Source organism: Columba livia, chromosome 1 (assembly GCF_036013475.1).
Source record: "Columba livia isolate bColLiv1 breed racing homer chromosome 1, bColLiv1.pat.W.v2, whole genome shotgun sequence".
In the NCBI taxonomy this organism is placed as follows: Eukaryota; Metazoa; Chordata; class Aves; order Columbiformes; family Columbidae; genus Columba; species Columba livia.
This window is the reverse complement of record NC_088602.1, coordinates 210,706,279-210,733,870: the sequence shown is the minus strand read 5'-3', so window position 1 is coordinate 210,733,870 and position 27,592 is coordinate 210,706,279. Positions and strand designations below refer to the sequence as shown.

At 49.4% G+C, this 27,592-nt stretch overlaps 1 protein-coding gene across 6 annotated transcripts in view; it reads left to right on the top strand.

Moving 5' to 3' along the window:
• NRF1 (nuclear respiratory factor 1) overlaps positions 1 to 27,592 on the top strand; it is a 72,654-nt gene that overhangs the window by 19,488 nt on the left and 25,574 nt on the right. For all 6 annotated transcript variants that reach the window (XM_065049382.1, XM_065049384.1, XM_065049383.1 and 3 more), the window contains 8 exons: positions 1,713 to 1,827; positions 5,057 to 5,183; positions 5,733 to 5,873; positions 12,471 to 12,629; positions 14,113 to 14,307; positions 17,257 to 17,358; positions 20,666 to 20,823; positions 23,951 to 24,075. In XM_065049382.1, the coding sequence (XP_064905454.1) occupies positions 1,713 to 1,827; positions 5,057 to 5,183; positions 5,733 to 5,873; positions 12,471 to 12,629; positions 14,113 to 14,307; positions 17,257 to 17,358; positions 20,666 to 20,823; positions 23,951 to 24,075 (1,122 nt within the window). The remainder of the gene's footprint in view (positions 1 to 1,712; positions 1,828 to 5,056; positions 5,184 to 5,732; positions 5,874 to 12,470; positions 12,630 to 14,112; positions 14,308 to 17,256; positions 17,359 to 20,665; positions 20,824 to 23,950; positions 24,076 to 27,592) is intronic.

The following is a 27,592-nucleotide window of genomic DNA, read 5'->3' as shown; positions in this document are numbered from 1 at the left end:
ATTATTGCCCTGGCTCACAATAGCGTTTCTTTGCAAGGTCTGCTGGCCGCTTAAATCTTGCGACACCTTATCCGTGTGTAATACAGAGGTGCTGGGAATAAGAGAACTGGTTTGTACAATAAAAAAGGTCCATGGTAAACGCTGCCTCAAAAAACAAAACTAAAATACAGAATATGTCAAAGAGCAAGCTTATTTCAGGCCCTTATAAACAACAGTGAAAATAACCCAGGAGCGCTACGCAGGCCTGCTTAGCAAAGGAGCTCACGCGCCAGGCCTCTCCCAGGGTCCCGGCACATCTGAAATGGGAATATATTTCAGAATCACAAACTCCTTTCAGTGAAGCCTCTGCTCAATGTCCACCAGGTTTGCCTTGTAGTGGATCTCACACACTAGTAGAAAAATGCAGCAATAAATAAACACTCAGAGACTTGTCTGACTCCTCATCAGACTGAGGAATAACCCTCTTGATGTCCTTGACCAAACCTGTGAAGTTCCACCACCCCACTGAGCATCCCACAGCTTTTGCTTTTCAGTTTTCCAACCTCGGCTCCCACAGGAGGTTTTCTTTCCCCCTTCCCTTCTAGCACACAGGATTTTCCATCCGTGGTGGTGCTTCCAGTCCCTCAGAAGTCACTATTATTATTCTTTTTTCACGAGCACAGGATGGTTGGAGCAGTATGCAGCAGTGCTGGTAGCGCTCAGGTTGGTTGTTACTGATTAACAAAATCTGGCTCTGTAGGGTCACCCAGAGCTCTGTCCATTGCCACGTCCCATCTCTCAGAGCAGCTGCCTAGAGAAATTGTATCCTCGGATGCCACTTTCGTTATCATCTACCAGCTTCAGTAGCTTAGGGCTTCTGATCCAGGAGCTGCAACTTTGTTGAACACGAAAATATGGTGGGTTTTATGGCCCTGATGTGATCTTTCACCTCTGAAACAGAGAGAAACTACACACCGAGCAACCCAGGTCTGCTCGGGAGTCGAAGGCAAGTCCTTGAACCTGCATTAGAGACCACCAGGGCTTTTGGACTCTGCGTTTATTTCTGGAGATCACAAATAGAAGCACAATCCGCTGCATGTTCCTCAGTTTACATCCAATTAACTTAATGAAACTTCCCCTTACACAGACCCTGTGTCTGGGGTTTGACACGAAAGCCGCCCTGCCATGGTCCCCACTGTTCTGTTGCAGGATCCTGCTGAGAACTCTGGATTTTCAATGTATTTCCCATTAAAACTGGTCCTTAATCCCTGGGGAAAGCCTCAGACTCCTGCTGCTGCGCTTCAGGTGTCCGAGCAGGATTCATGGCGTTGTATCTGGGATCTTCTCTCCTGCCACCGGGTTCTCCTCGATTGCAGTCAGTTATTTAAAGTTTTGGTGTACTTGAGAGTTTATTTGGTGTGTTTGGAAGATAAAACACATAGAGATGTGATTCTGAGGAAAAGTCTGGACTGAAATACGTGACTTTCACCTGGGACTGAGCTGGGACTTGCCAGTCTGGGGTTTGGAGCCTTTTGATAACGCGTCTCCAATGGTGGAGAGGAGGGATCCAAACTGCTGGGGAGCTCAGCGGGGACTTTGGGTCGCCCAGTCTGGTGGGGAGACCCTTGAGCCCTTGGGGCCCAGCGCTGGTTGGGGGGACAATGGCAATGTCCTTTCTGGCCAGTTCCCGAGCTGCATGTGTCGATTCACCCTTTGTGGGTTGATTTTTTCAGGCCCTGTGGGGATGGCAGCAGCCGCTGCCGTGGCAACGGGTAAGAAACGAAAGCGACCACACGTTTTTGAGTCCAACCCGTCAATCCGCAAAAGGCAGCAGACGCGTTTGCTACGGTAAGGATTCCGTCTTCCTCCGGTGTCACGGGTGGGAGACCCTGCGCTGGCCACAAGTTGTCCAGCATGGGGATGTTCTTTGAGGACCCTTTCTGGAACCCAAGAGCTTTTAGTTTGTGTAAATGGGCTAAACTGCAGCTCTGCTCATCTGTAATGTGATATTATGATCACTAGAACTGACGTGACCATTCTGTTTTAACCCCAGCTGGTCACAAGTTAAATCTGTCGTGGTACCGTTGCCTTGCAAGGTGTTCATGGTGCCTTTAACAGCCTGAGAATCACAGAATAGTTTGGGTTGGACCTTAAAGGTCATCTAGTCCAACCCCCCTGTGATGAGCAGGGTCATCTTAGGTAAATCAGATTGCTCAGAGCCCCGTCCCTTCTAGTCTTTCACATTCTTTTTCTAGTGTTTTTTCTTACTGTATTTTATATTTTCATCACTATTGCTTTTTTGTTGCTACTGTAGTTTAGCCTGTCCCCTCCAGAGCCACCGAAATCTCTGCTCATTCAGAATCTATGCTCTTATTTCTAAAAGGCAAAGAAATCTAAAGACTACATTTAACGTGTTACAGGGTCTATTATCCTCTGTCTGATGTTCATGCACATTTTATTACCATTACAACAGACTCCACACATACCAGAAGTGGTGTGCGTACAGCACAGACCAACAGTCTTGTATCCAAACACCTTTAATTGTTCTTTTCGTTATTTTTTTGGTCTGTAAGTCCAATTAACAGCCAGAACTTTTCACCACTTGAACTCTCCTGTTGACACTGACTAATGCACGATACAACATGGCCAAAACATGATACGCTGCTTTTAATAGTGATATTTTGCAGGCAGATTGAATGACTTAGTGTCCATCAGGAGCTACAGCCGTATCCCAGCTCTGCAGAGGCACAAAGAATTTATCTACCTAATGAAAAGAGTCTTTTCTGCACTATGAAATGGTCCTGTAAATAAATCTGGTGCGTGTGAACCTGTATCTCCACTGCCAGACGAGCCGGTTGTGCGAGCTCTGTGCTGCAGACTGACCCAGCCTGGAGCGCACGGTGTGGGGAGAATAACCAGGGGGAGTTACCTGCCAGAGCCAAAACATTTTCTTTATGTTTAGAAGCTTGTTGTGTAGGCACCGAAGTGCCGTAGCCCTTCAGGTGCTGCGTTCCGGGTGCTCTGAGCCCGCCTGCCCGCCTGATGGCCACCGAGGAGCGGCAACCGCACAGCTTTCCGCCAGCCCGGAGACATCACCCGCAGTTCCAACCGCACGGAAACATCTCTAAATATTGCTGGCTGCTATTTAGGGCAACAAAGATGCTGCAGGGAGTGGAGCATCTCCCGTGTGAGGAAAGGCTGAGGGAGCTGGGGCTCTGGAGCTGGACAAGAGGAGACTGAGGGGGGACTCATTCCTGGGGATCAATATGGAAAGGGGGAGTGTCAGGAGGATGGAGCCAGGCTCTTCTGGTGACAACCAGTGACAGGACAAGGGGCAATGGGTGCAAACTGGAACACAGGAGGTTCCACTTGACTATGAGAAGCAACTTGTTTGGGGTGAGGGTGGCAGAGCCTGGCCCAGGCTGCCCAGGGGGTTGTGGAGTCTCCTTCTGTGCAGACATTCCAACCCGCCTGGACACCTTCCTGTGTAACCTCATCTGGGTGTTCCTGCTCCATGGGGGGATTGCACTGGATGAGCTTTCCAGGGCCCTCCAACCCCTGACACTCTGGGATTCTGGGATTTATTTAGAGGAGAAAACATCAGGCAGAGAAAGACCCTGCACCACAACTCTTCACTTTTAGTGGAACCATGACTTCGTTACAGGACCCAAACCATGATATTTCTGCATGAGGTTTTAATAGGTGTCGGAACAAGGCAATTTTTGCTTTTTAAACCAATTTGAGTATAACTGGGTTATTGCACAAGAGACGGAGTATCTGTCACCCCATTAATTTGCATCTCTGAAATAGTGATGGCCAGGGTTTCATCTTTCCTCCCTCTCTCCTTTTCTAACTTGTGTAAAGTTGATGAGGAATGAAGTTTGTTTCATTAATCTGCTTCCGCATCTGCCGAGTTCCACAGCACCCATTGCACATGATCAAACTGCAATGAACTGGGGCAGCGTTAGTGTTAAATAGTATTCCCTGGGGTGGACTCCCTTTCTGTTACAGCTTCATTCTGGTTTTCCCTCCTTGTCCAGCTCTGCTGACCCAGCCATATTTATTGCAACGTTTCTGAAGAGCAAATTCTTTTATCTCTTGAAACATGAATAATGTGTGTTTTTTAGAACTCCTATTTAAGGGAATTCTGACTTCTCCCTTCATGCAACTACTTCATTTTCCTACATGCAAATTACTGACAAAACGCAGCGTTTCTTTGCGCTCTGATAATTCTGACGTGTTTGTGCTTGGTATTTACACCACTGCGAATCCAGAGGGAAGTTCCAGGTTCTGATTCTGGGATCCCTGCGGAGCTGCTGGTGGTGTCGGTGCTTTTTGGCACCGCGGCTGCTGCTCAAAGCAGGTTCCAAAATGACCAGGGCAGGTACTGAACCGTCACCTGATGGAGCGCTCGGGTTAGCCGGTGATAACCGCTACTCTCTCTTGCTCCATTAGTTTCTGACACATTCTCCTGCGTTGCTTAGAAGTGAATAAAAGGCGGAAAGTATGTGACGGAACATTTTCTTCCTACAGAGAGATGGTTCCGAAGGGACTTGCTGGTGCGGCCGGTGCCTGTGCTGAGCCGTTGCAATATTTCTGGCTCTCGCCTGTCGTGTAGTTGTCAGTTTAACGCTTACGGGGCTGGTTTGAGCAGGACTACGGTACCGGAGAATTACAATGGATGTAAAATAGCCTGTGTTTGCAATCCTGCTGAATCACTCAAGTTCTCTACCTTACAAGTTTTGTATTGCTAATAAATACACTTAGATGGTGACAGAGCGATGTGCAGATTTTGCTGTCGTAGCTTTGCTGCTCTGGTGGTTTCTCTACTTTTTACATGAATGGAAAAAGGAGAGAAGGGACAATAATTGACATTTGAGCCGCTGGGCGAGCTTGGGGAAGGCAGCAGGCCTGCGGAGCCGAGGAACAACTCGGATACGCGGCTGATCCGACCAGCTGGGGCTCTGTTTCCCACCTGCTTTGTGAATGAGCAACGTTAAGAAAGGGATTTCCAATGCCCAGGGTTGTGTTTGTACGGGGCTCGCAGCTGATAGCTGTTGGCTGCTTTGTGTTGCAGGAAGCTCCGCGCCACGCTGGATGAATACACCACCCGAGTGGGGCAGCAGGCCATCGTTCTCTGCATCTCGCCCTCCAAACCCAACCCTGTCTTTAAAGTATTCGGTGCTGCACCCTTGGAGAACGTGGTAGGTGTCTGTAGGAAAAGCTGGGTGATGAATCAGTTGCCTTCTCTGCGGCTTTCAAGGCAGCCTCGCAAGCCTGGTAGTGAGTCAAAGTCCTATCTAAAGCCCTGGGAGGAGGATCTCTGGTTGTATGCAGGGTGGTACTGAGGTCCTGCCTTCTCGGCATGAACGGTTGCTCAGCACATCTCACCAGGGCTGAATATCCTGCATTAAACATTAAAAGTCAGAGGGAGCAGGTAGTGCTGAGCTGTCTGAACTCAGCTCCGCTGTCCGTGCTCGTACCTTGCTGCACACCGGACGGTAAACGGAGCAGATCCTCACCGTGATAAATCTTGCTTCAGAACTTTCAATCCTGTTACTATTTCCACTTGCCAGCGTTACTTGATGTTTCATCATCGAAACGGCCACGTCTTTGGGCTCAGTGGGTATTTTTTTCTTGCTCGCTGCTCCTGCCCCGCAGCACCTTGGGGAAGGCGGCCGGCCCCGCGTCCTTGCCCTCGCCTCTCCTGGTGCTCCTTACCTTGTTTACCTGAGCTTAACGATTCCCCACAGGTACGCAAGTACAAGAGCATGATTCTGGAGGACCTGGAGTCGGCGCTGGCGGAACACGCTCCCACGCCTCAGGAGGTTAACTCCGAGCTACCGCCCCTCACCATCGACGGCATCCCCGTCTCGGTGGACAAGATGACCCAGGTAAGCGGCCAGATGTGGCAGAACCGGAGAGATTTGGCATCTTGCTGTCACATCCTGTTATTTTGCAGTGGAGCTTATGTCTGCATCTCCAGGGGACGCATTCGATCTCCTCTTTCCCGTGGGACTGTAGCAGCTCAGGTTGTAGTTAGATGTGAAGCTTTGTTATTTGGGCTTATTTTCCACGTGAAACAGTAGAAATGCTGGTAAGGATTAGAGCTCAGGCTGCTGGGGGCGTTCCCTGTTGAGCTGTTTTTGTCACCTCGTGTCATCTATGGACAGGGAAGATACTTGTTCCGTACCTCACAGTGATTCTTAGGAAGGTCGCTCCTGGAGTAGAGTTTAGCCTTGTGTTCCTTGGACCTTTTTGTGTGCTCTCATTCGTTCCCTCCTCTGTTTTCTGCTGCGGATTGGAGCAGAGGAGATCTTGCTTTCTCCAGATCTTGTTTAACTCCAGATCAGACCCTGAGTGAGATATTTCTGGTGGAGACAGGGGGGACTTCCCTTTGTCTCCAGGTCCAGCCCTGTGTTAACCTCCTTATTGCTGGGAGACAGAGGAGGGGACCCCCCAGGGGACCTTCCTTGGTGTAGGAGGGATCATCTCTAGGGACGTTTCTGGTCAAAACACCATTTCCATTACTTAGGTGGAATCAGACGAGCTCACAGTTCAAATAAAATTATACAAAGAAATCTCTTGTACCTTGGCTGGTAAGAGATCGTGTTCCTAATCTGTGCCAGCACAGGACAAAAGCTTAGTCACTGGATTTTTAAGTCATTTTTAAGTGATTAAGCTGAGTAACATCCTCGGTGGTGCAAGTAGTGACATTGGAGGTGCCCGTACCCACAGCACGTGGGCTCTGAGAAACGAGCAAAGGCAACGAGCTGGCACTGAAGTGCCAGAAAGAAATGGGAGAGAAGCGAGTGTGGAGGAACGAAATCAGGACATGAGGTTCTTGCAATCCGGTAACGCGTCTGAGAGACTTCTCTGGCTTGCAGCGCGCAGAATATGTGCACATATAAAGAGACCAGTATCGAGATCTGTGAGCTTTTGGCTGTTGGTGTTGCACGCGCCTTCAAAGCAGCAATAACAGTGCCAAGCTCTCACTTCAGAGAAGCCCCCGGCTGGATTTATAATGCATATTGTTTATTTATTGTGATAAGAGTTGGAAATGAAATATTTTAACATCAAAGGTCGCTTAAGTGTTTTCTGCTTCTATTTGATGGATAAAACACTAATAGCCATAGAATTCTATGGTTCAAATGGTAATACTTTTCACGTTAAGCTAAAAATAAGGTTGGCTTTTTTCTTCCAAATGTGGGAAGGCCTCTGTCTTCAGGAAACCTCGCGCACGTTGCCCCGGGGTTGGGTTGCTCCGCGTCTCCGTGTGGGAAGCAGCTCTCCGTTCTGAGTTTGGGGTATTTTTCCTGCGTGTGCAACACTCCTGTGTCCCCCAGAGTTCCTTATGGCTCTGTTAGACAACAGATGGTTGTTCTTTGTGTTCTGCAGGGCCTTTGGTCAGCACGCCTGCAAACTGCAGATGCAGCAGCGTAACAACGTAAAGCCTCTTATTTGAAGTCCTCTTGTGCTGTGTTACGGTAAAACAAGTATCTTAGGAGCAGCTCTTGTCTTTTTAGTGCGATGTGGTAACTCAAAACAGTTTTGTGAAGGTTTCTCCTGAGCTGTATGGACAGAAGCCATGCTCTTCGTGCCCTGTTTGGCCGACCATCGCTGTCCCAGTTAGCCCAGCTTCAGTTTCCCCATAAATTATATAGAGATGATATTTTATAAATGTCTTTAAACATTATTTTGAGATCCTGGAATGACCTCAGGCCACTGGAGGACACAGCACTGCATTGAACGGACAGGTCTGCAGACTCCTGCGTGGATTTTCACAACCCAGCAGATCTCCTTGGAAAATTTTCAAGGGGTAAAACGGGGCATGTGGTGTTTAGGAGATTATTTTGTTACTGAAATCCTCCAGCTGCTATAGATGGGGTGTTTCAAAAAGACGGACCCAATTTGAAATCACTGTATCTCTGCAACCATGAACCACCCATGAATGAAACTCTTACAGTCTGTGGAGGGAACACAGAGCATTTCTAAAACGGTTACTAAAACTTGAGAACTCATTTGTAAATTTATGTGTAATTGTAACCATGTTGGGTCCATCTTTTTGAAACACCCTGTTTTTCCAGACTTGGGGGGCAAACTTTAAATAGAATGGAAACACATATATGCTGAACGCAATGAGGACACCATGCTGGTTTTGGTTTTGGGGTTTTTTTGCCACAGTTGCATTTGAAATCAATTAGTTTGAGAGCGTGGATGGCAACTCTGACTCCCACGTCACCACAACCTGTTGTACTGCTGGAGATGCCAGCGTTTGTTTGTAGGAACCTTGATTCGCAGAGCTGCCAATATCCTTTGTTAACAAGAAATGAGCTTTTTCGACTAAGTTTCACAAAGCCCTATGGGAAACCGAAATATTTGTCAGTATAAACTGGGCAGCACAATTAAGAGGTGTGTGACAGGGAGGGGAAAAACGAGGCCTCTGCTTCCAGCAGCGGCGGGAAGAGGCATTAGCTCCTCAACAAGGAGATGAAAATAACTCCTTTTAATTGCTCTGCTTCCCTCGTGGTCTTGAGGGAAATAAAGCCTTCGCTAGCCTGCGCAAAGATGCGAATGGAGAGCGTCACCCACTTTGTGCAGAGCAAACCCAGGTTTTGCGGTGGGGCTTTTACACAGAGAAATCTCGTTGGTTTATGGACTTTGGCTACGTTGACACTACACGTCAGAGCTGAGTTTGCCCTTGAACTCGCTCTCCCTGATATGATTAAGGAGTCAGATTGGGCAGCGCTGAGGTCAATGCTGCGGTCGGCTCTCATTGAGGTCACTAGAATTGGTTTATGCTTTTCTGAACAGGTGATTTGTGCTTTAATCTGACTTTTTTTTAAACTTAATGTGCCCTTACGACTTGCAGGCTGCTTATACAAGCCACCAAAGCTGATCTGGGCCTCTCAAAAATCATCTTGATGTCTGTTTGCATGCTGCCCTGCAAAAAGCTTTAGCACAAACAGCAGATATCTTTATGTGCATGATAGTTTGTATGTAGGAGAAGCCAGGTGCTGGAAGACGGTCACTAAACTCAGTTTGTGGCTGTCAGGTCGTCTCCATGGAGGGGCAGGGGCCATCCTGCAGTGCTGGACCCCATCGCTGGGCCTTACTGCTGCTCCCTTCTGGTCCCGGTCAGAGGTGGGATGTGGGGACCGGCAGCTGCCGGCTGTCACAGCATTTAAGCTCAGAGTCTGCATCGTGCCTCGAATCCTGGGGACAGATTTGGGTCCCTCACCTCAGGGCTCAAAATGGCGGTGCCAGGGTGGCGGGATCACCTCAGGGCTCAAAATGGCGGCGCCGGGGGCAGCAGAATCACCTCAGGGCTCAAGAAATCACCTCAGGGCTGGAGCACAAGTGTGATGGAGCGGCTGAGGGACCTGGGGGTTCAGCTGGAGAACAGGAGCTGAGGGGAGACCTTCTGATCTCTGAACTGCCTGAAAGGAGCTTGGAGCCAGGGGGGTCGGGCTCTGCTCCCCAGGAACAAGCGCCAGGAGCAGAGGAAACGGCCTCAAGTTGCGCCAGGGGAGGTTGAGGTTGGATGTGGGAACAATTTCTTCCCCAAAGGGCTGTGGGGCATTGGAACAGGCTGCCCAGGGCAGTGCTGGAGTCACCAGCCCTGGAGGGCTGGACAGACGGACATGAGGTTCTCAGGACATGGGGCAGGGACAGGGTGGGTTATGGTTGGACTTGATGACCTTGAGGGTCTCTTCCAACCCAAATGATTGTGCGGTTCCAGCAAGAACAAGCAGCCATGTCCAGCACTCAGATCTCCAAAGCCTGCTGGATGGCGATCCTGAGCGAGACAGCCCGGTCCCCGGCTCTGCCCCTCTGGAACGTGAGAGCGAGTCACTCATTCTCATGACTTGACCATGGTTGCAAAGTGGAAGACAAGAAATATTTGCGTAAAGAGTAAATCCATGAGCAGATACTTCCATGGGGAAACCCACGGCACCTCCTGCTTTTTGCACTGCCGGCCAGGTGGTTAATTTTAGGTTTGATTCCTGTGGCCGGGTATAAACTGCTGTGTTTGCTGAGTGACAGCGCTTCTTGTTGAGGACACCCAGGCTGACCCTGCGTCTTATCTTTGCCGTGATGAATTTATGACGGTGGCAAACCTGCTCTGGTCCTGCTGCAGAGAGCACCCACCAGCGAGCCCGCACGCAGTGCGGCCGGGGACACGCGGGTTGTCACAGCGGGAAACCCGTGGGGACAGCCTGGTCGCGGCCTTGACAGGTGCCTGGCGTTTTAATCTGGATGTTTACACATTCATTGGAACTTTTAAACTTAAAGAACATTGAGACTAAAATCGGCTGTTGCAAAAAGAAGAGCCAGTGAAGAGAAGACCTGGGAGCTTTGTTGCAGTTGCTGCTTTGCTCTCCTGCGCTCTGAGGTGCAGCCGAGGCCCTGGGTGGGCTCGGCTTTGCTTTTTGGAGATCCTGAGGCTGAGCTGTGGGACAGGTAGAAAATTCCCAGCAAGCGTTTTGCTCCCTTTTAAAAACCACTTTCCTTAGCAAGGTGTAAACCTTAAGATCGGAGCGTTTCTGGGCGCTCCGCACGCAGGACAACTTGTTATTCCCAGCTCTGGGGTGCAGTTGTCTCTGCTTTGGGCCATTGCAAATGGCAAAGTCAGGATTAGCTCCTTACCACTAACACTTGAGTTTAACAAATGTTAAGAAACATTTCTTAAAGTTTCTCTCAAAACAATTATACGAGCCTTTCCAAAGCTGCTGCTTCTGTAAATCAGAGCGAACTGCTGGGTTTTTTGCTTTAGCAGAGGTTTGATTTTCGGGTGGTTCGTGGCTGGAGCAGCAGAATGAAGTGGCTGCACCCTGAGAGCTGCAGGGTCTTTGTCTCGGTGCCGCAGCCTGTGCTGCCGGAGTGAGACCTCGTTACAGCACTAATTAGAGACGTCCTCGCGTGGAGCAGGTTGTAACGCCGCTGCTGATTGTCTCCCTGGCGGATTAAAGCCAAACCCTCCTTAACAAGTGCCTTGAGTAGCCTGAACTCCCTGGGACCAGTAATTAATCCAGCTGGTAACAAGGAGCGTGGCTTGCAGGTCGCAATTCGGCAAAGGAGCTTTTAACTGTTTTTGCACCAGGCAACTCAGAGCCGTTAGGAACTGGAATAAATGGGGACCGGGGAGCATTTCGGCGCTGGGCCTGCGGTGGAAGGTGCATCACGGCCAGGCTTGGCCTGGGCTGGGAAAAAAGGCACCCAAGTGATTTATTTTGGTGTGCTCCCGTTTGTAATTGACAGGGCTTTTCTGAGATGGTTCAGGATGTCCATGGGGTGGAGGAGCTGAAATGCAGCTCTGCACATCTTCTAGGATGTGCAGCAGATACACTATATGGCCTCACACATATACTGGATTTTTATTGCCGTTCAAGTCCCCAGCCACTGCTGCAAACTGCACGTAACGTAGTAAATCACGCATACAAAGAAATTGTTTTCTTTTTACCAGAGCACACTTCAGTTTTTCTATTTAGCTGTGTAAACTGGGGCCCGTGTTACGTCTCCCCGCTGGGCTCTGGCTTTGGGGAGCGGTCCTGTGTCCGACAAAGCATCCACGGATCCCAGTGCTTTTAGCATCGTTTTAGTGGCCTTAGGCATCTTTGCAGAGGCCACGGGGACAACCCGCAGTCTGTGAAAGGGTGCAGGGAGATGTCCTTAAACACAGCTATTTCGCTTTAAGTTAATAAGGTTTTCTCCGCCGTATGTGGTCGTGAGCTCTGCTTCTCTTCCCCAACCAGCCTTTTCCTGAGGCCGAGTCCCCAGTACAAACCCCAAAAGTTTCATAAAACCCTCCGAGTTTTGTATTGTCTTGGATAACACTGCGGATATGACTTGCTCTTCATGGCAAATCTGCTCGGTTTGCTTTATAAGTCTATTTTTAAGGTATTATCTCCTGCTGGCAAAGGTGGTCACTAGCTGACCGGTGTTTGTGTGCGCTAAGAAGTAATACCAGGTTGATCGGTGTCCCCACTCTGACAAAAATTTAAAATAGATCCAGAAAATTAGTCCAGTGTGTGTTATATTCTGCAGGGGTAGAGAAATGTGTGTGCGATACTGTGATTTTACATCCAAGCGGCTCACTGAAGCTCCATCCTCATCGCGGCATCTCTGTGAAATGTACGTCAACTCACGTCTCGGTTCCTGCGGGGACGCTGAGTGTGGCTGTTTTCTGTACGGTAGCGTTTGAACCATGAATATTGTGTTAATACCGTGTGTGTTTGTACCTTGTTGGTGCAATCGGCTGATGTAATTTTAGTTTTGCTCTTCCACATGCTGCTCAGCTGTTCTCAGCTCAGTCTTGGGAGAAGACAGTAAAGTATTTCTTCATTTTCTTTAGGCATTGAGGCCTCTCCCAGTTGACGGTTCCAACAGGATGGGAGTTAAATGTAATAATTCTGGTACTTTTGAGGTGTATAGTGCAGAGATATGAATTCATGAAACAACCTTCAACTCTCGTATGCCGTTTGTTCCAGGCACAGCTACGAGCTTTCATCCCCGAGATGCTGAAGTATTCCACGGGTCGCGGGAAGCCAGGCTGGGGCAAGGAAAGCTGCAAACCCATCTGGTGGCCTGAGGACATTCCCTGGGCCAACGTTCGCAGCGACGTCCGCACAGATGAGCAGAAGCAGCGGGTGCGTATCTCTCATGTCGTGAGGCCAAACCTCGAATCCTGGGGTCAGTTCTGGGCCCCTCACGCCGAGAAAGGCCTTGAGGTGCTGGAGCGAGTGGAGAGAAGGGAACGGAGCTGGTGAGGGGCTGGAGCACAAGTGTGATGGAGCGGCTGAGGGACCTGGGGGGTTCAGCTGGAGAACAGGAGCTGAGGGGAGACCTTCTGATCTCTGAACTGCCTGAAAGGAGCTTGGAGCCAGGGGGGTCGGGCTCTGCTCCCCAGGAACAAGCGCCAGGAGCAGAGGAAACGGCCTCAAGTTGCGCCAGGGGAGGTTGAGGTTGGATGTGGGAACAATTTCTTGCCCAAAGGGCTGTGGGGCATTGGAACAGGCTGCCCAGGGCAGTGCTGGAGTCACCAGCCCTGGAGGGGTTTAAAAGGCATGTAGATGAGGTTCTCAGGGACATGGGGTAGTGACAATGTCTCAATGATCTTGAGGGTCTCTTCCATCCTCTGGAAGATTCTATGTCTCCCACCTTCAAACGGAGCACAGGGCTTGCAACCCATTTTTGTGGGAATAGTTTTCCCCTCAAGTGACAGAAGAAACGACAACATCAGCCCTTCCCTGCCTTCTTGTTAGACATTCAGCCTGGGAAGACAATGAGATGAGGGAGGCGTAACTCAATCTGCTCTGTCCCTGCTGGGGTCGTGTGACGAGCGGGTATTGGAACCACGTCTCTTTCTGCAGTGGGTGCTCTTTTCTCTGGCTGCAGAACCTGCTCGTCGCTTTGGCCTTACAAAGCAGCCTACCCAGCCTAAGACAAGTCTGCTCTCTGAATATGCAGGTCACTTAGTGTAGAGTCTGTATCACAAGCCTCTTGAAGCCTTTGAAGGGATTCTGTCCCATCCTGAGCAGCAGGGACCTTTGTACTGAGAGGGAGGTGGTCAAAAATGTGTGGTGGAGCCAGGAAAAAATAAGAGAACTGGGTGAAAAAGTCTTGGGTATCAGTTACGGCCGTGGATACCGTGTGCAGGTGATGTTTCTACCAGCCCGTCACAGAGATAATCAAAGAAAGTCCAGCAAGGGGCAGGACGTGCGCAGGCTGATGTGGCTCTGGTGGGGAGGGGTGCCCAGCGAGGCTGGGAATGGTGCTGTAGCAGACGGTGCTTTCCTACATGGGTTTTCTACTTGTCAGCCCCAGTTCCTTCGTTAGAATTCCTTGAAAGCCGGTGAAACATTTCACTGAGAAACTTTCCTTTCCCTTGCCCAGCTGCACCCGTTCTGTGTCTGTACGCACAAATTCAATCGCTCTCCAAAGTGGTTTCTGAGTCTTGGGGAAAGTGGGGGATGAGAAGAGAGGAATTAGGTATTTGGGGCCTTTTTTTGGTTCGAGAATTTGTTGAAAACCCAGTAAAGATAAGCAGGCAAATGGTAACAGCGGAAGCACTGCAGTTGTTCAGAATGTTTCTTTACGCTGACTCTTCGCTCCTTTTGATTCTGCTGGTAGGTGTCATGGACTCAAGCGTTGCGGACGATCGTGAAGAACTGCTACAAGCAGCACGGGCGTGAAGACCTGCTCTACGCGTTCGAGGATCAGCAGACGCAGCAGACGACGACCACACACAGTATAGCACACCTGGTGCCCTCACAAACCGTGGTACAAACCTTCAGTAACCCCGATGGCACCGTCTCCCTCATCCAGGTGAGTGAAACTCTCCAGCTTAGAAGCTTAGAATCATAGACTAGTTTGGGTTGGAAGGGACCTTCAAAAGTCACCCAGTTCCCCCCCTGCCATGACAGGGACATCTTCAGCAGCTCAGGTTGCTCAGAGCCCCGTCCAGCCTGGCCTGGGATGTCTCCAGGGATGGTTCATCCACCACCTCTCTGGCCAACCTGGGCCAGGCTCTCACCACCCTCAGGGCCAACAATTTCTTCCTCATGTCCAGCCTGAATCTCCCTCCTTTAGTTTAAAACCACCACCCTTGTCGTGTCACAACAGGCCCTGCTCAAAAGTCTGTCACCATCTTTCTTATGTGCCCCTTTTAAGTCTGGAAAGGTCTCCTCGGGGCTTCTGTTCCCCAGCTGAACACCCCAACTCTCAGCCTGTCCTCCCAGCAGAGCTGTTCCAGCCTCGGATCATTCCTGTGGCTCCTCTGGCCCCTCTCCAGCAGGTCCATGTGTGTCCTGTGCTGAGGACCCAGAGCTGGACCAGCACTGCAGGGGGTCTCCCCAGAGCGGGGCAGAGGGGCAGGATCCCCTCCCTCCACCTGCTGCCCACGCTGCTGGTCACACAGCCCAGGATACGGTTGATCTCTGTGCTGCAAGTGCACGTTACCAGCTCATGTTCCATCTTTCACCCCTCAGCACCCCAATTCCTTCTCCTGGGGGCTGCTCCCCATCCCTCCAGCCCCATCCCGGGTTGATACCGGGAGTCACCCTGACCCAGGTGCAGGACCTTGCACTTGGCCTAGTTGAACCTCACGAGATTCACATGGGCCCAGTTCTCCAGCTTGTCCATTCCCATCATAGCAGGCTTGGGATCAAGTTGCCGCATCAGGGAGGTGGTTTAGAGCAAACTCCTTTTGGTAGCTTGACTTGTCCTTCAGGAATTTTGTCTTTATCTGTGTTTCCTAGCCTGCAGGCGCGTTTACCCAATGCTCCCACTCAAAGAACCAGTCTCGTCCTCTCTCTTCCCCACTCCCATCCCTCGTTCTCCTGTTACGGCAGTACAAGCATTTCTATACCTATTTGGTCAAGGGATCTGACCTGAGTTTAATGAACCCATTTATAAAAAGTACAATTAATGATGTGGCCACACAATGCCTGTGGTGGCAACGGGATGGAGTGATGGGAGGAGAGGTGGCGGGGCCACCTTTCCTTAATGGCAGGAAACAGCATAATCTATGGCGTGAGGTATTTCTGTGCCCCATGTTCTTCATCTTACACCGCAAGTACAATATATACATCACAAACGCCAAATATATTTATCCTCATGACGCTCCCTGGGGTAACGATGCCTCTGTACCGTGGTACAGAGCGGGATTTGGGGCAGAAGGGGCCGCGTTCAGGCTCAGTGGTTCTGCTGTTCTCCATGCATTCCTTGGGGGGGGGAACAGGTTCTGGCAGCTCAGGAATATCAGAAATTGAAGTCCTTTCTTGAAACTTCCCGAAAGCTCCTTGTGTGTGTGGGATTTGAGCCTCGGTTTCCCCCGTGTCCCTGCCCCCAAACCACCTCTGCCCTCCTGCTGAACTGGCCCATGGTTTGTCCCTCTTGAACATCATGTTTTTAGTGCAGTCCCAAACATCATTTTCTGTTGATTGTTCTCACCTCACAACCATGAAGGTAAAAACATGTTTGGTTTTGTTTGTGTGTTTTCTTTTTCCCCACACAAAAGCTTTTCAGAGGTCGTTACTCGCCAGGCTGGTTCTGTTTGCTCACCTGCTAACGTACGTTTGCCCTTTGAGTAGCGTTTTTTGAGGTGCTGGGCACCTGAGATCCCATTGACTTTCTTATATTTCTATTTAATTCTCCTTAGAAACAAAGCCGCACATCTCCCTACCTTTGTCTTTTCCCAGCTGTTAAATGGGGAAAAAGTAGTTTCCAAAAGCGATGGGGTGTTGAGGGTGAACTGAAATTTAACAAGGGCAAGTGTAGAGTCCTGCATCTGGGCAGGAACAACCCCGGGTTCCAGTATAAGTTGGGGAATGAGCTATTAGAGAGCAGTGTAGGGGAAAGGGACCTGGGGGTCCTGGGGACAGCAGGGTGACCATGAGCCAGCACTGGGCCCTTGTGGCCAGGAAGCCAATGGTACCTGGGGTGGGTTAGAAGGGGGTGGTCAGTAGGTCAGAGAGGTTCTCCTGCCCCTCTGCTCTGCCCTGGGGAGACCACACCTGGAATCTTGTGTCCAGTTGTGGCCCCTCAGTTCCAGCAGGACAGGGAACTGCTGGAGAGAGTCCAGCGCAGCCACCAAGATGCTGGAGGGAGTGGAGCATCTCCCGTGTGAGGAAAGGCTGAGGGAGCTGGGGCTCTGGAGCTGGACAAGAGGAGACTGAGGGGGGACTCATTCCTGGGGATCAATATGGAAAGGGGGAGTGTCAGGAGGATGGAGCCAGGCTCTTCTTGGTGGCAAACAATGATAGGATAAGGGGTAATGGGATCAAGCTGGAACACAAGAGGTTTCACTTAAATTTGAGAAGAAACTTCCCAGTGAGGGTGGCAGAGCCTGGCCCAGGGTGCCCAGGGGGTTGTGGAGTCTCCTTCTGTGCAGACATTCCAACCCGCCTGGACACCTTCCTGTGTAACCTCATCTGGGTGTTCCTGCTCCATGGGGGGATTGCACTGGGTGAGCTTTCCAGGTCCCTTCCAATCCCAAACATACTGTGATACTGTGACCTGGAGGCGCCTGGAGATGAGAGACCCAGTGAATGGGAGCATTATAAATAATGATTGATGTGCAGTGTGTTCTGATCCAGGACCGTTTGGTGGTAGTATTTTCTGTGAGCTCTGCAGTTACTGTTATTAGTAATTATTATTCTCTGTGGGTGCGATGCTTTTTAACATAAGAGCATTTGAGCATCCCTCTGTCTGAATTCTGTGGACGTTTTCCTGCACTAACCAACGTGTTCAACGGCGTTTTGTTGCTTTGCGCAGGTTGGCACCGGTGCTACCGTTGCCACGCTGGCCGATGCCTCAGAGCTGCCCACCACAGTGACCGTCGCACAAGTCAATTATTCTGCGGTGACTGATGGAGAGGTGAGGACCTGGGTCACGTTCACGGGGCGCAGACCAGAACTATCCTATCTGAACTTCTGTAAACTTCAATACTTACTAGAATTATGTGGTCCCAGGAGACACCACGCCTTGCTTGGTGCTGTGTTGAGGGTTAACATACATTTGAATGTGAGAATCTGTAAAATTCCGTGTAGGAAGTGCTGAACTGTTGTCATTTTAACTCAGAACTGCACAAATGCAATTATGGTGGAAGCCTCCTTTCCGTATTCCATACTTTTTAAAAAAAAAATTTCCTATATATTATTTATTTTGTTGGTTGGACCTGATGATCTTAAAGGTCTTTTCCAACCAGAATGATTCTATGATCTGCTGTAGCAGAGACTTAACAACATACGCACGTACACGTTTGTGTTTTCATATGGAATAACCGTTCTGTGGGTGCTTGGCTGTCAGTTTGGAGTTGGGGGCGATGCCTGGGCTGTTCTGAGCCCGTGGATCCCAAGGATATTGCAGGGCTGTGGGCGAATCCTCTGAGCCTTTGGCCGCTGACCTCGGGATGAAATGGGGCTGTTCCCTTTGCCGCAGCTTTGGGGAGGTTTGCAGGTAAATCCCAGAGAGAGCTGGATAAAGGCACAGCAGTGCAGAGGCAGCAGGAGATACCGCGGAGTTACTGTTCCGTTTACTGGGAAAGTTTCCTCTTCTTTGCGGCATCGCAAAGTTGTTTCTGTCGAGGATCAATCAGACCATTACAACCCTTAAATCTGAACACTCGAATTTGCAAACATTTATTTTCCCACTTTTTTTCTAATTGAGTAGTAACGATTTTATTGTGTGTATTTAAGGAACGTTCATTCAAGACTACAAATACATTTTTACCCTCTTTTCTGCCACCCAGCCGGCGTTTAAACCAGGCTGCAGGTCGCTTCGTGCCCCTCCGCACGCCGGAATTTCTGGCCGCGCAGTGTGTGCGCGGGGGCGACGCGCTCTGGGCGGCTCGGCCTGGATTGTGCTTTCGCAGCGAGAGGTGGCAGCACAGAACAGCTTTGCTCCGCTCCAGACCCCGTTTCCACCTCAGACCCGTAATAAACCGGCTCCGGGGCCGTGATCTTGACGTGCTTTGCAGCTGCTTTGAGGGTTTTCAGGAGCCGGTTGTATCTCTTGAGATCGGAAAGAAGTTTTTCAAAGGCAGAAATAGAGATCAGGGGAACACAGGCATCTAATTCCTAACGTGAACAGAATATCTGAGCGTTACCTTGGACAAAATAAACTTGCTTTGGGGATGGCTGCTGCTGTTTCTCTGCACACACAGACCCACAGCTTGCCGGCAGCCTCTCTGGGGGTGATTTTCACAGAATCACAGAATCGACTGGGTTGGAAAAGCCCTCAGAGATCATCGAGTCCAACCCTTGGTCCAACTCCAGTCCATTGACTAGATCATGGCACTAAGTGCCATGTCCAATCTCAGTTTAAAAACCTCTAGGGACGGCGAGTCCAGCACCTCCCTGGGCAGCCATTCCAATGCCTGACCACTCTCTCTGCACAGAATTGCTTTCTAATATCCAGCCTAAATTTCCCCTGGTAGAGTTGAAGCCCATGGCCCCTTGTCCTATTGCTGATGCCTGGGAGAAGAGACCAATCCCCACCTGGCTAGAACTGCCCTTCAGGTAGTTCTAGAGAGTGCTGAGCTCAGCTCTAAGCCTCCTCTTCTCCAGACTAAACAAGCCCAGCTCCCTCAGCCTCTCCCCATAGGTCTTATGTTCAAGTCCCTTCCCCAGTCTTGTTGCTCTTCTCTGGACCCGCTCCAGCACTTCAATCTCTTTCCTGAGCTGAGGGGCCCAGAACTGAACACAACACTCCAGGTGTGGCCTCCCCAATGCAGAGTACAGGGGAAGGGTCACTGCCCTTGTCCTGCTGACCACGCTGGTTTGGATACAGGACAGGATACCGTTGGCCTTCTTGGCCACCTGGGCACACTGATGGCTCATGTTGAGCTTCCTGTCAATTAGCACCCCCAGGTCCCTTTCTGTCTGACTGCTCTCCAGCCACTTTGTCCTGCTAGCTCTTGCTGTGTGAACATTTGAGTTACTTTGGAGTCAATGGGTGTGTTTATAGGATGCTGAGCAGTGTGGAGCAGGGATGCTCCCAAACTCAATCCGACTCTTCAAATCTTTACCGTCTGCAAGTTCTTCCTCTCTGGGCGCTCAAACTGGGTTGCATCTTTCCTAGAAGATGTTGCCTTCTCTAAAATGAGCTTCCTCTCTCCTTTGTGCAATGCTCGCTGCTTCCTCCCTGCTTTGGATCCTTTTGCCCAGGTGCAGCTCTGGGCACAGGACAGTGAAGGTGCCTTGAACGTCAGGCAGCTGTGGATGGTTAGAAAACTGTGCTGAGCACCTGTGCAAATGCTGGAAAACCAGATTGGCAGCTGCTGCGGAGTGTGTGATAGAAGATGTGAGTGAAAGCACAACAGCATCCTCCGCTTCTTTAGGTTATTTGGTCCAATGCATATTTCTAGTTCACATCCTGGTGGATTTTGTGGCTGTACACTTGTTATCTCATGAGCTGTGAACTCCCAAATGGAGAAACATGGGCAAGGTGGAAAACGAGCAACTGAGCCTGAACTTCAAGTGATATGGAACCTTTCTGCATAAAGGTCTGGGAAGGGAATTGAAAGTACCTGAAATAGATGAACATTTTCCATCTGACGCCTTTTGTTATCAAGTATATTGCTGCAACACAAAGAAATTCCAGTTGGCTCAAACCCACCCAAGTTCACAAGTGCTGTACCAATAAATCCTGAATGGGAGCATGAACTGTTCCCCAAAATGACAACAGATTGGTGCAGAGAAATCAGAACAGGGGGACAAGCACAGCCTGTTTCCCTGGGGGAGGTGATCCACGTTGGGTTTCCAGCACCGCAGAAATGCAGCTGTTTAATATCATGAAGCGCCCAGGCCGGCGGGCGGTGATCTGAACACACCAGTGACCAGCACTGTCCCCTTTTGTGGCAAAGGTGGCCGGACAAGAGGGATTTGTGGGAGACTGAGGAGCTTCGCAGATGTTTATGGGTTGCTCTTTCCATGTGCGTGAAGAGATGTTTGGAGGTTGAACATGTGGAGAACAGCAACTAAAACCATGGGCTCGCTGGAGAAACTCACTCCAGCGATGTGCTCAGGTGGATCTCAGGCTTCCTCCTTTTTTTTCCCCAGAGCACATGCAGGATTCTGCAAAAACCTCTTGAAACTCTCTGGCCCTTTCACTTTAGGAAGCAACCGTGCGTTCCTGGGATAACATCCTACCCTAAGGCCTTTCTTTGTGTTTTTCCCCGTAGGTGGAGCAGAACTGGGCGACGCTACAGGGGGGTGAGATGACCATCCAGACGACGCAGGCATCGGAGGCCACGCAGGCGGTGGCATCGTTAGCAGAAGCAGCGGTGGCAGCATCTCAGGAGATGCAACAAGGAGCAACTGTTACCATGGCACTCAACAGGTACGGCGGAGAGATGGCGGCTTTTCACTTTAGCGATGCAAAAACCACTGTGTAAAGTCCTAGTAGGGACTTTTCCTTAGCAAATTCCTGTGTCCAGGTGTCTGCAGGACAGTGTGCGATCTCACTGTAACCACAGAAGAACACTGACATGGAAATTTCCTGGAAGAGGAAAAGACAGGTAGTAACTCTACCCTGTAAACGATCTTATTTGTACAGCAAGGGTCCAGTTACAGAAGTGAGCTTGCCAAGCAAGTAAGAGTCACGATGTGCTAATAGCACCTGTTAAATATTCTGATCTGGGTCTCCCTCAGTATTATGAATGGTTTCTTACTAAAAGACACAGCGTCGGCCCCAGCGACATGGGAAGTTTCACACTGCTGAGGTGTAGACAAACTATTTTCCTCATCCAGATCAGGATTTTGGTCTAGAAGCAGCTGTGGGTTAGGACAAGGCACGAGTCCACCCAGCTGGTGGTCGGAGCAAAGCTCTAAGACCTTGTTTATACACAAATTACTAAATTACTCACCTTGATCTTGGGGGCATTCAGCATCTTGCTTCCAAATTGCTGTTGCAGTTGAATCACGAGCACACCCAGAACTGTTTCTTTGTGCTCCAGATTCAGGTCCATAGTTATGTTCTTTTGTCCTACCATGTGAGGTTGGTTAAGTAGGCTTTTTACTAATAATTTCACTGTAAGATTGCCTTTTAAAAACCAGTGAACTTTTTAGGACACCATAAGAAGAACAGCTAAAGTCACTAGGCATGGAATTGCAGGAAAAAACCCATCTCTTGGAACCCAACTTGCAGGATTTTATCCTGTACGTTTCCAGGCAATAGGTTTTTCTATGGTTTTTTCTTGACTAGAACATCAGTGGGCTTTTGATTTTAATTTCATCCCATCGCTACTAGTTTTAGCTCTTAAGTTCGCAACGAGCTGTTCCTTTTCCTGTATTAGCTTAAGCAATTATGAATCCTTAATAAAGAGAGAGGTTGGACCAGATGATCCTTGTGGTCCCTTCCAAGCTGGTATTTTATGATTCTGTGATCTCGGAATCCTGTGGGTGACGCGACCTCTGTCAGCTTTGAGGATGGGAAGTATTAGACCTCTAGTTAAAGAGGACAAAGTGGAGGTGGGTAATGAATCCAGTGATTTGAAGCAATTAATGCTTGTGTAACTGGAAAAAGCTTTTATGCTGCAGATCGTGATTATTTTCAGGGATGCAACCATGCAAGTAGATACAAATAAATGCTGCGTGAAGCAGGGGAAGCAGGGTTACACCAGTAAATTGAATGGTTTATCCTATGGTTGCTGTGTTGTAGTTGGTTTTCCTGCGGTGTAATTTCCTCCACATAGCTGTAGGTTTGGAAGAGAGATGGGCCAAAGGGGAAAAAGACAGAAGAAGAAGATATTCTGGTGCAGTGACAGTTTTTTAGGAGCTACTCAGAGACAGAGGGGCTGGTTAGAAATGGAGATACACCCTGTGTGAATGCAGCTGGAAAGCGAACAGCCCCTAAGCACAAAATCAGGAGAGAGAAAAAATGAGTGGGAACTTGAGTCAATTGTTCTACACAGAATGAGCAGCACAGTAAGGAAAAGCATGCTAGGGGAAGCTCCTGGGTTGCTTCTTCAATCTCTTTTTCCGCAAGAAGCGCTAAAGAAAACCTACTTTTTTAGTTCATTACGGTCAGAAAGGGTAGGAGATTCAGCTGCAGGAAGGAGGTGCCTTTGGAATAATTGTGTGATGAGCCGTAGGTCTCCAGAGGTAGGTAAAAGGTAACCAAGAGGTCTGGAGAAACCTGGCCAGCTGCTGAAGGACGCTGTGCAGCTAAATGGCAAAGAAAATAAGATGTCAGTAAATGCAAAATTATACATATGCAGTGAAATATCTCCTGTGAGGAGCTAGCGACGCTACCTGTTCCCATTCAGAAAGCATTCAGGGCTCTGCCCTCCAAGAATGTTTTGTCGCCGCTGAGCAGATATAGTCAAAAGAATAAGTTGAATATTAGGAATTGTAGGGAAAGGCACAGCGAGCAAGCCAGGATTGGGCCCCTGGACTAACTCACGGTGTGGCTACGTCTTGAATAACGTGAGAAATGGTCACTCCACTCCAACAGATGTCTCGTATTTAGAAAAATCTAGAAAGGATGAGCACGATCAGAAGCCAGAAGGAGTCCTTGCACAGTGAGTGGACTATGGCTCTTCCATTTGGGAAAGACGTTACTGGAGGTCTATGAAATCATGAGGAAAGCAGTTCTTTTCTGTTCCTCTCAATACCAGCCGTGAGGGCTGCGCAGCCAGACCGAGGTGGTAGTTTTTTGGGGTACCGGAATGCAATTTTTCTTCCCGCGGCATCTAATGAAACGTGGAACTCATTGCTACAGGATGTTTTGGAAGCAAAAAAGTGTAAATGGATTTCCAAGAGGATTAGGCAAATCAAACCTGATGGTCCAGATGCAGCCTCTGATGTAGGAAATCAATACCCGACCGACCGTCGGAAGCTCGGAGGGTGTTGGAAGGCACGGATCATCCACACCCCTTCCTAAATATCTGAGGCGGGCTGTTCTCCCAGCAGCGCTGCTGCGCGAGGACCTTTGGCCTGAGAAATTGAGGAACACCGTGCTAAGCTACCAATCACTCGTTAAAAAGAATTATTAAACCACTTGGCTGGGGGGAAATGCTCCTTCTTGGCTAAATACAGAGTTGCCGATGTGATCCTGGTAACGAAAAACCTCAGTTTCAGTGCAGGGTGAACGGGCTGGATCAGTAAGGACAGATAGAGCTCTGAAATCTGTAGAGACCCCCGATGTGACAGTGCCAAAAGAATCAGTTTTGTACCAGAAGCTTACTTCGATTGTCCAAAAGCTTTTGGTAAATTCCCAAGCAAAAGGTTACGAAGGTAAGAGGGCGGTGGTGTTCGGACTAAGAGATCTACAAGCTGAAAAAAGCAGCTTATTTCCATGTATTCCTCCTCCACTGGAGATTTCCTGCTCTGGATAACTTCATCTGGGCCCAGGGAGAATCCTGGCTTTCTGGATTTGTTCTCTTGCCCTGGTTAAAATGGCTGCTACTGGAGTTATTTGTTTCTTTGATGAGTTTAATTCCTCTTTCTCCTTCCCTGTGCCACAGCGAAGCAGCTGCCCACGCGGTCGCCACGCTCGCCGAAGCCACTCTTCAAGGCGGAGGACAAATCGTCCTGTCCGGTGAAACCGCAGCAGCAGTCGGAGCACTTACCGGAGTCCAAGATGCCAATGGTAAGGCCACCGGAAAGTTTTTACTCTGTCTGCATTTACTCTTTGCTCTTAGCCAGGGTTTTTTTTTCTCTCTTTCACTTGAAATGTCGAGTTTTTGGTAGTTAAGCTGTTCTGCCTCACTGCAGATGGTCACTGAGGAGGTTGTGACTTAAAGCCCAAATAAAATGGTAGCACTAACCTCTAGTTTAATGCCGTAGTGCTGGTGGCTCTGCTCTTTTCCTCCTCCTGTCAGCTTGCTATTGAGCTTTAATTTGGGGTGGGAAGACTGTTCCCAACTCTGTACCTGTACGGTGCCCAGCTCAGGGAGCACCAGATTTCTCAATGAACACAACTAGTCGGTGCTGTAATAAATCATCTCCGAAACGCTTCAGTGTGAAGCGGCAGAGTACGACCAACATTTATTACAGACTCATTTCCTTCCTTCCTTCCTCAAGACTTATTTTGGATGTTTGCTGGCTGCTCTTGAGCAACTGTCGCTCTTCTGCTCGGTGACACCCTCTGGTCATCCCTCCGCCGTCGGCCTCGGGTTTTTTGCCTCCTGCTTTATTTTCCGTCTTGCCACCATGGTCAATAATTCAGATCTCGGCATTCTCTGTAGTGTTTCTCACCTATTACCTGGATGTCTCTTCTGACGAGTCTGGTGACTTTTGCGGTTATTCCAACTAAACTCGTAGTGAATAAAACAGTTTGTAGAAATGAGTTCACGAGGCGATACTGGAGTGTGAACGTGTCTAGTTGGTGCTCACCCACTACCTCCAGTTGCCCTGTTCTTTTGCCTGATGCCTTTACCGTGCTTTCCCAGTTCAGAGATGGAACTCACTGGTTATTTCGATTATCACGGTATCACAGTATGTTTGGGATTGGAAGGAACCTCAAAAGATCATCTAGTCCAATCCCCCTGCTGGAGCAGGAACACCCAGATGAGGTTACACAGGGAGGTGTCCAGGCGGGTTGGAATGTCTGCACAGAAGGAGACTCCACAACCTCCCTGGGCAGCCTGGGCCAGGCTCTGCACCCTCACTGAGAAGTTTCTTCTCAAATTTAAGTGGAACCTCTTGTGTTGCAGCTTGATCCCATTACCCCTTGTCCTATCATTGGTTGTCACCCAGAAGAGCCTGGCTCCATCCTCATGGCACTCACCCTTTAGATATTTATAAACATTAATGAGGTCCCCCCTCAGTCTCCTCTTGTCCAGCTCCAGAGCCCCAGCTCCCTCAGCCTTTCCTCACACGGGAGATGCTCCACTCCCTTCAGCATCTTTGTTGCCCTGCGCTGGACTCTCTCCAGCAGTTCCCTGTCCTGCTGGAACTGAGGGGCCACAACTGGACACAATATTCCAGATGTGGTCTCACCAGGGTGGAGTAGAGGGGCAGGAGAACCTCTCTTGATCTACTAACCACCCCCCTTCTAATACACCCCAGGATGCCATTGGCCTTCCTGGCCAAATGGAAAGAGTTGTGTCAAAATAAGCTTAAAAAGGATGCAAAGTGTGAAGCTGTAAAGAAGCGTTGTCTAAGGGTGGGGCTGTTTGGATGCTGGTTGTCAGAGGGGGAACGAGCAGGTGCGGTTGGGTGGCAGCGTGATGGCATCTCACCTTGACACGTTGCTCGTAAAGCAGAAATCTGGCGAGATGAGACCTCAAGTCTGGCTTCCATCAAAATCTCATCTCCTAGGGAACGCACTCGTTTTAAAACATCGATGTTTAGTTTGTGGAGAAAACGAGGCAGGAGAGGGCAGAGTAATTGTACTCGGGGTGTTGGGCTGGCTGCGTCTTGCTCTGGAGTCAGCCAGCCTGAAGAGGGAGCAGAAATGAAGTGGAAACCCCATCCTGGGAGCGGGGAACGCGTCTGATACCGAGAGGGACGAGCTGGGTTGTGTCGTATTCCGCTCTGCCGGCCGCCTGGCGGGAGGGGGATGAGTGACGTGTGTTTATCGAAGGCAGGATCTGACCCTGGATGCTCAAAACTAGCAACTAATCAGATTTATAAAAGCATGTTGGTGTCCTTTAGCAGATCGGCACCCCCGATTCCTTTTGGTTTGCTTCCAAAATGCTTTCATGGTCTGGATTCCTTTGGATGCTTCCCCTAAACAACTCTCCTCCTCCACACCCTTCCTGAGTCACTCTACCTCCCTCACCCAGCATTAATATCATTTTAATGTAGGCTGGGCTTTCTTTTTTTCCTTTTATTTCTGTTTTTTCTTGCAGCAGAGTTGGCAATCAGCTGGGATTTAGAGTGCATTAAGGGGAGAGACTGCAGCATTCTGCTCTTGTGCAAACCCTCGCCCGCGGCCCCTCGCCTCGTTCCCACTCTTCGATTTGCTCTAATCTCCGGTGGTATTAAGGGGAAGGGCTTTTGTCAGCGCGGCGGCCCTCGGAAGCGCCATGCTGTTAGTTTTATTACGTAACCAGCTAATATATCTCCCTTAGGGACGGAGGGAGATGCTGGTATCCATTCCCGCTGTCTCTGTCTGGGGATGGAGAGCAGATGGGTTTTTGGCGTTGGCACCGTCGCCGAGGATTTATCTGCTCCCTCCGTATCCTGAAGCCCAGGGTGCGAGCGTGAGCCCGACGCCGGCGCTCCGTTATTTGATGCAGTGGGGACAAACCTGTCTGTGTGTCCTCCTGTCGGGAGGAGAGGAAATGGGGAGTGATTTCGTGCAATTGCTTGCAGGAAGAAGGAAAAAATGACTGTCAGAGCCATAATGGCATTAACCAGCAAATTCTATTGCTTGCAAAGTCTTCATTTGCTGGTATTTCCAATAAACGCTTCTCTCTAGGAATGCTTTTACCTTTCCGTAGGGTATTCTTGTTTTCGAATGATTTCAATCCCTTACATGCACCAGTTTGCCTGGAAGGGGCATAAATTTACGCCCATCTTACTGATAAGGAAACAAATTTACTCCCATCTTATTGATAGGGAAACCGAGACAGTAATTAAACAAATTTACTTGAGGTGTTTTACTTGAGGTAAGGTGTTTTGTTCCTGATTTTAGCCATTAGATGGAATTATCCTCTTTTTTTAGTCTTTTGTTTCTATCTCGATGTGGTGTTTTCCTCGTTCATTCTCTGCCATGTGAATAATAATCGATACAAGAGAACCGAGGTGGCTAAAAAGGGACAATTTCTGTGTGTCCATGGAGCTGGGGCTGAATTCGGTCTTGCAGGGAGGAGGGAGCCCAGGAGCTGAACTGCAAAAGGGCTGCGGATAATCCTGTGATCGGTTACATTTATAGCGAAGGGAAATAAGATCTCCTCCTCCCATGCAGTGTCAAACTCGCTAAGTGCATTATGGTTTTCTTGCTACTCTAAAGCATCTGCTCCGAGTCGGGATGCTGGAACCGATGACCCCACGGTTTGAGCCTCAGATGTTTTGTTCTTAAGTGGCTGGCGTTAAAGCAAAGTAATATTCATAGCAAGCCAAGGGGATCGTAGCAGCACCGGTTTCTGAAGTCGGTTGCAAACTGGAAGTGCTCCGGTAAGAGGAAACTCCGCGCTCCGAGGCTGATTCCTGGGTGC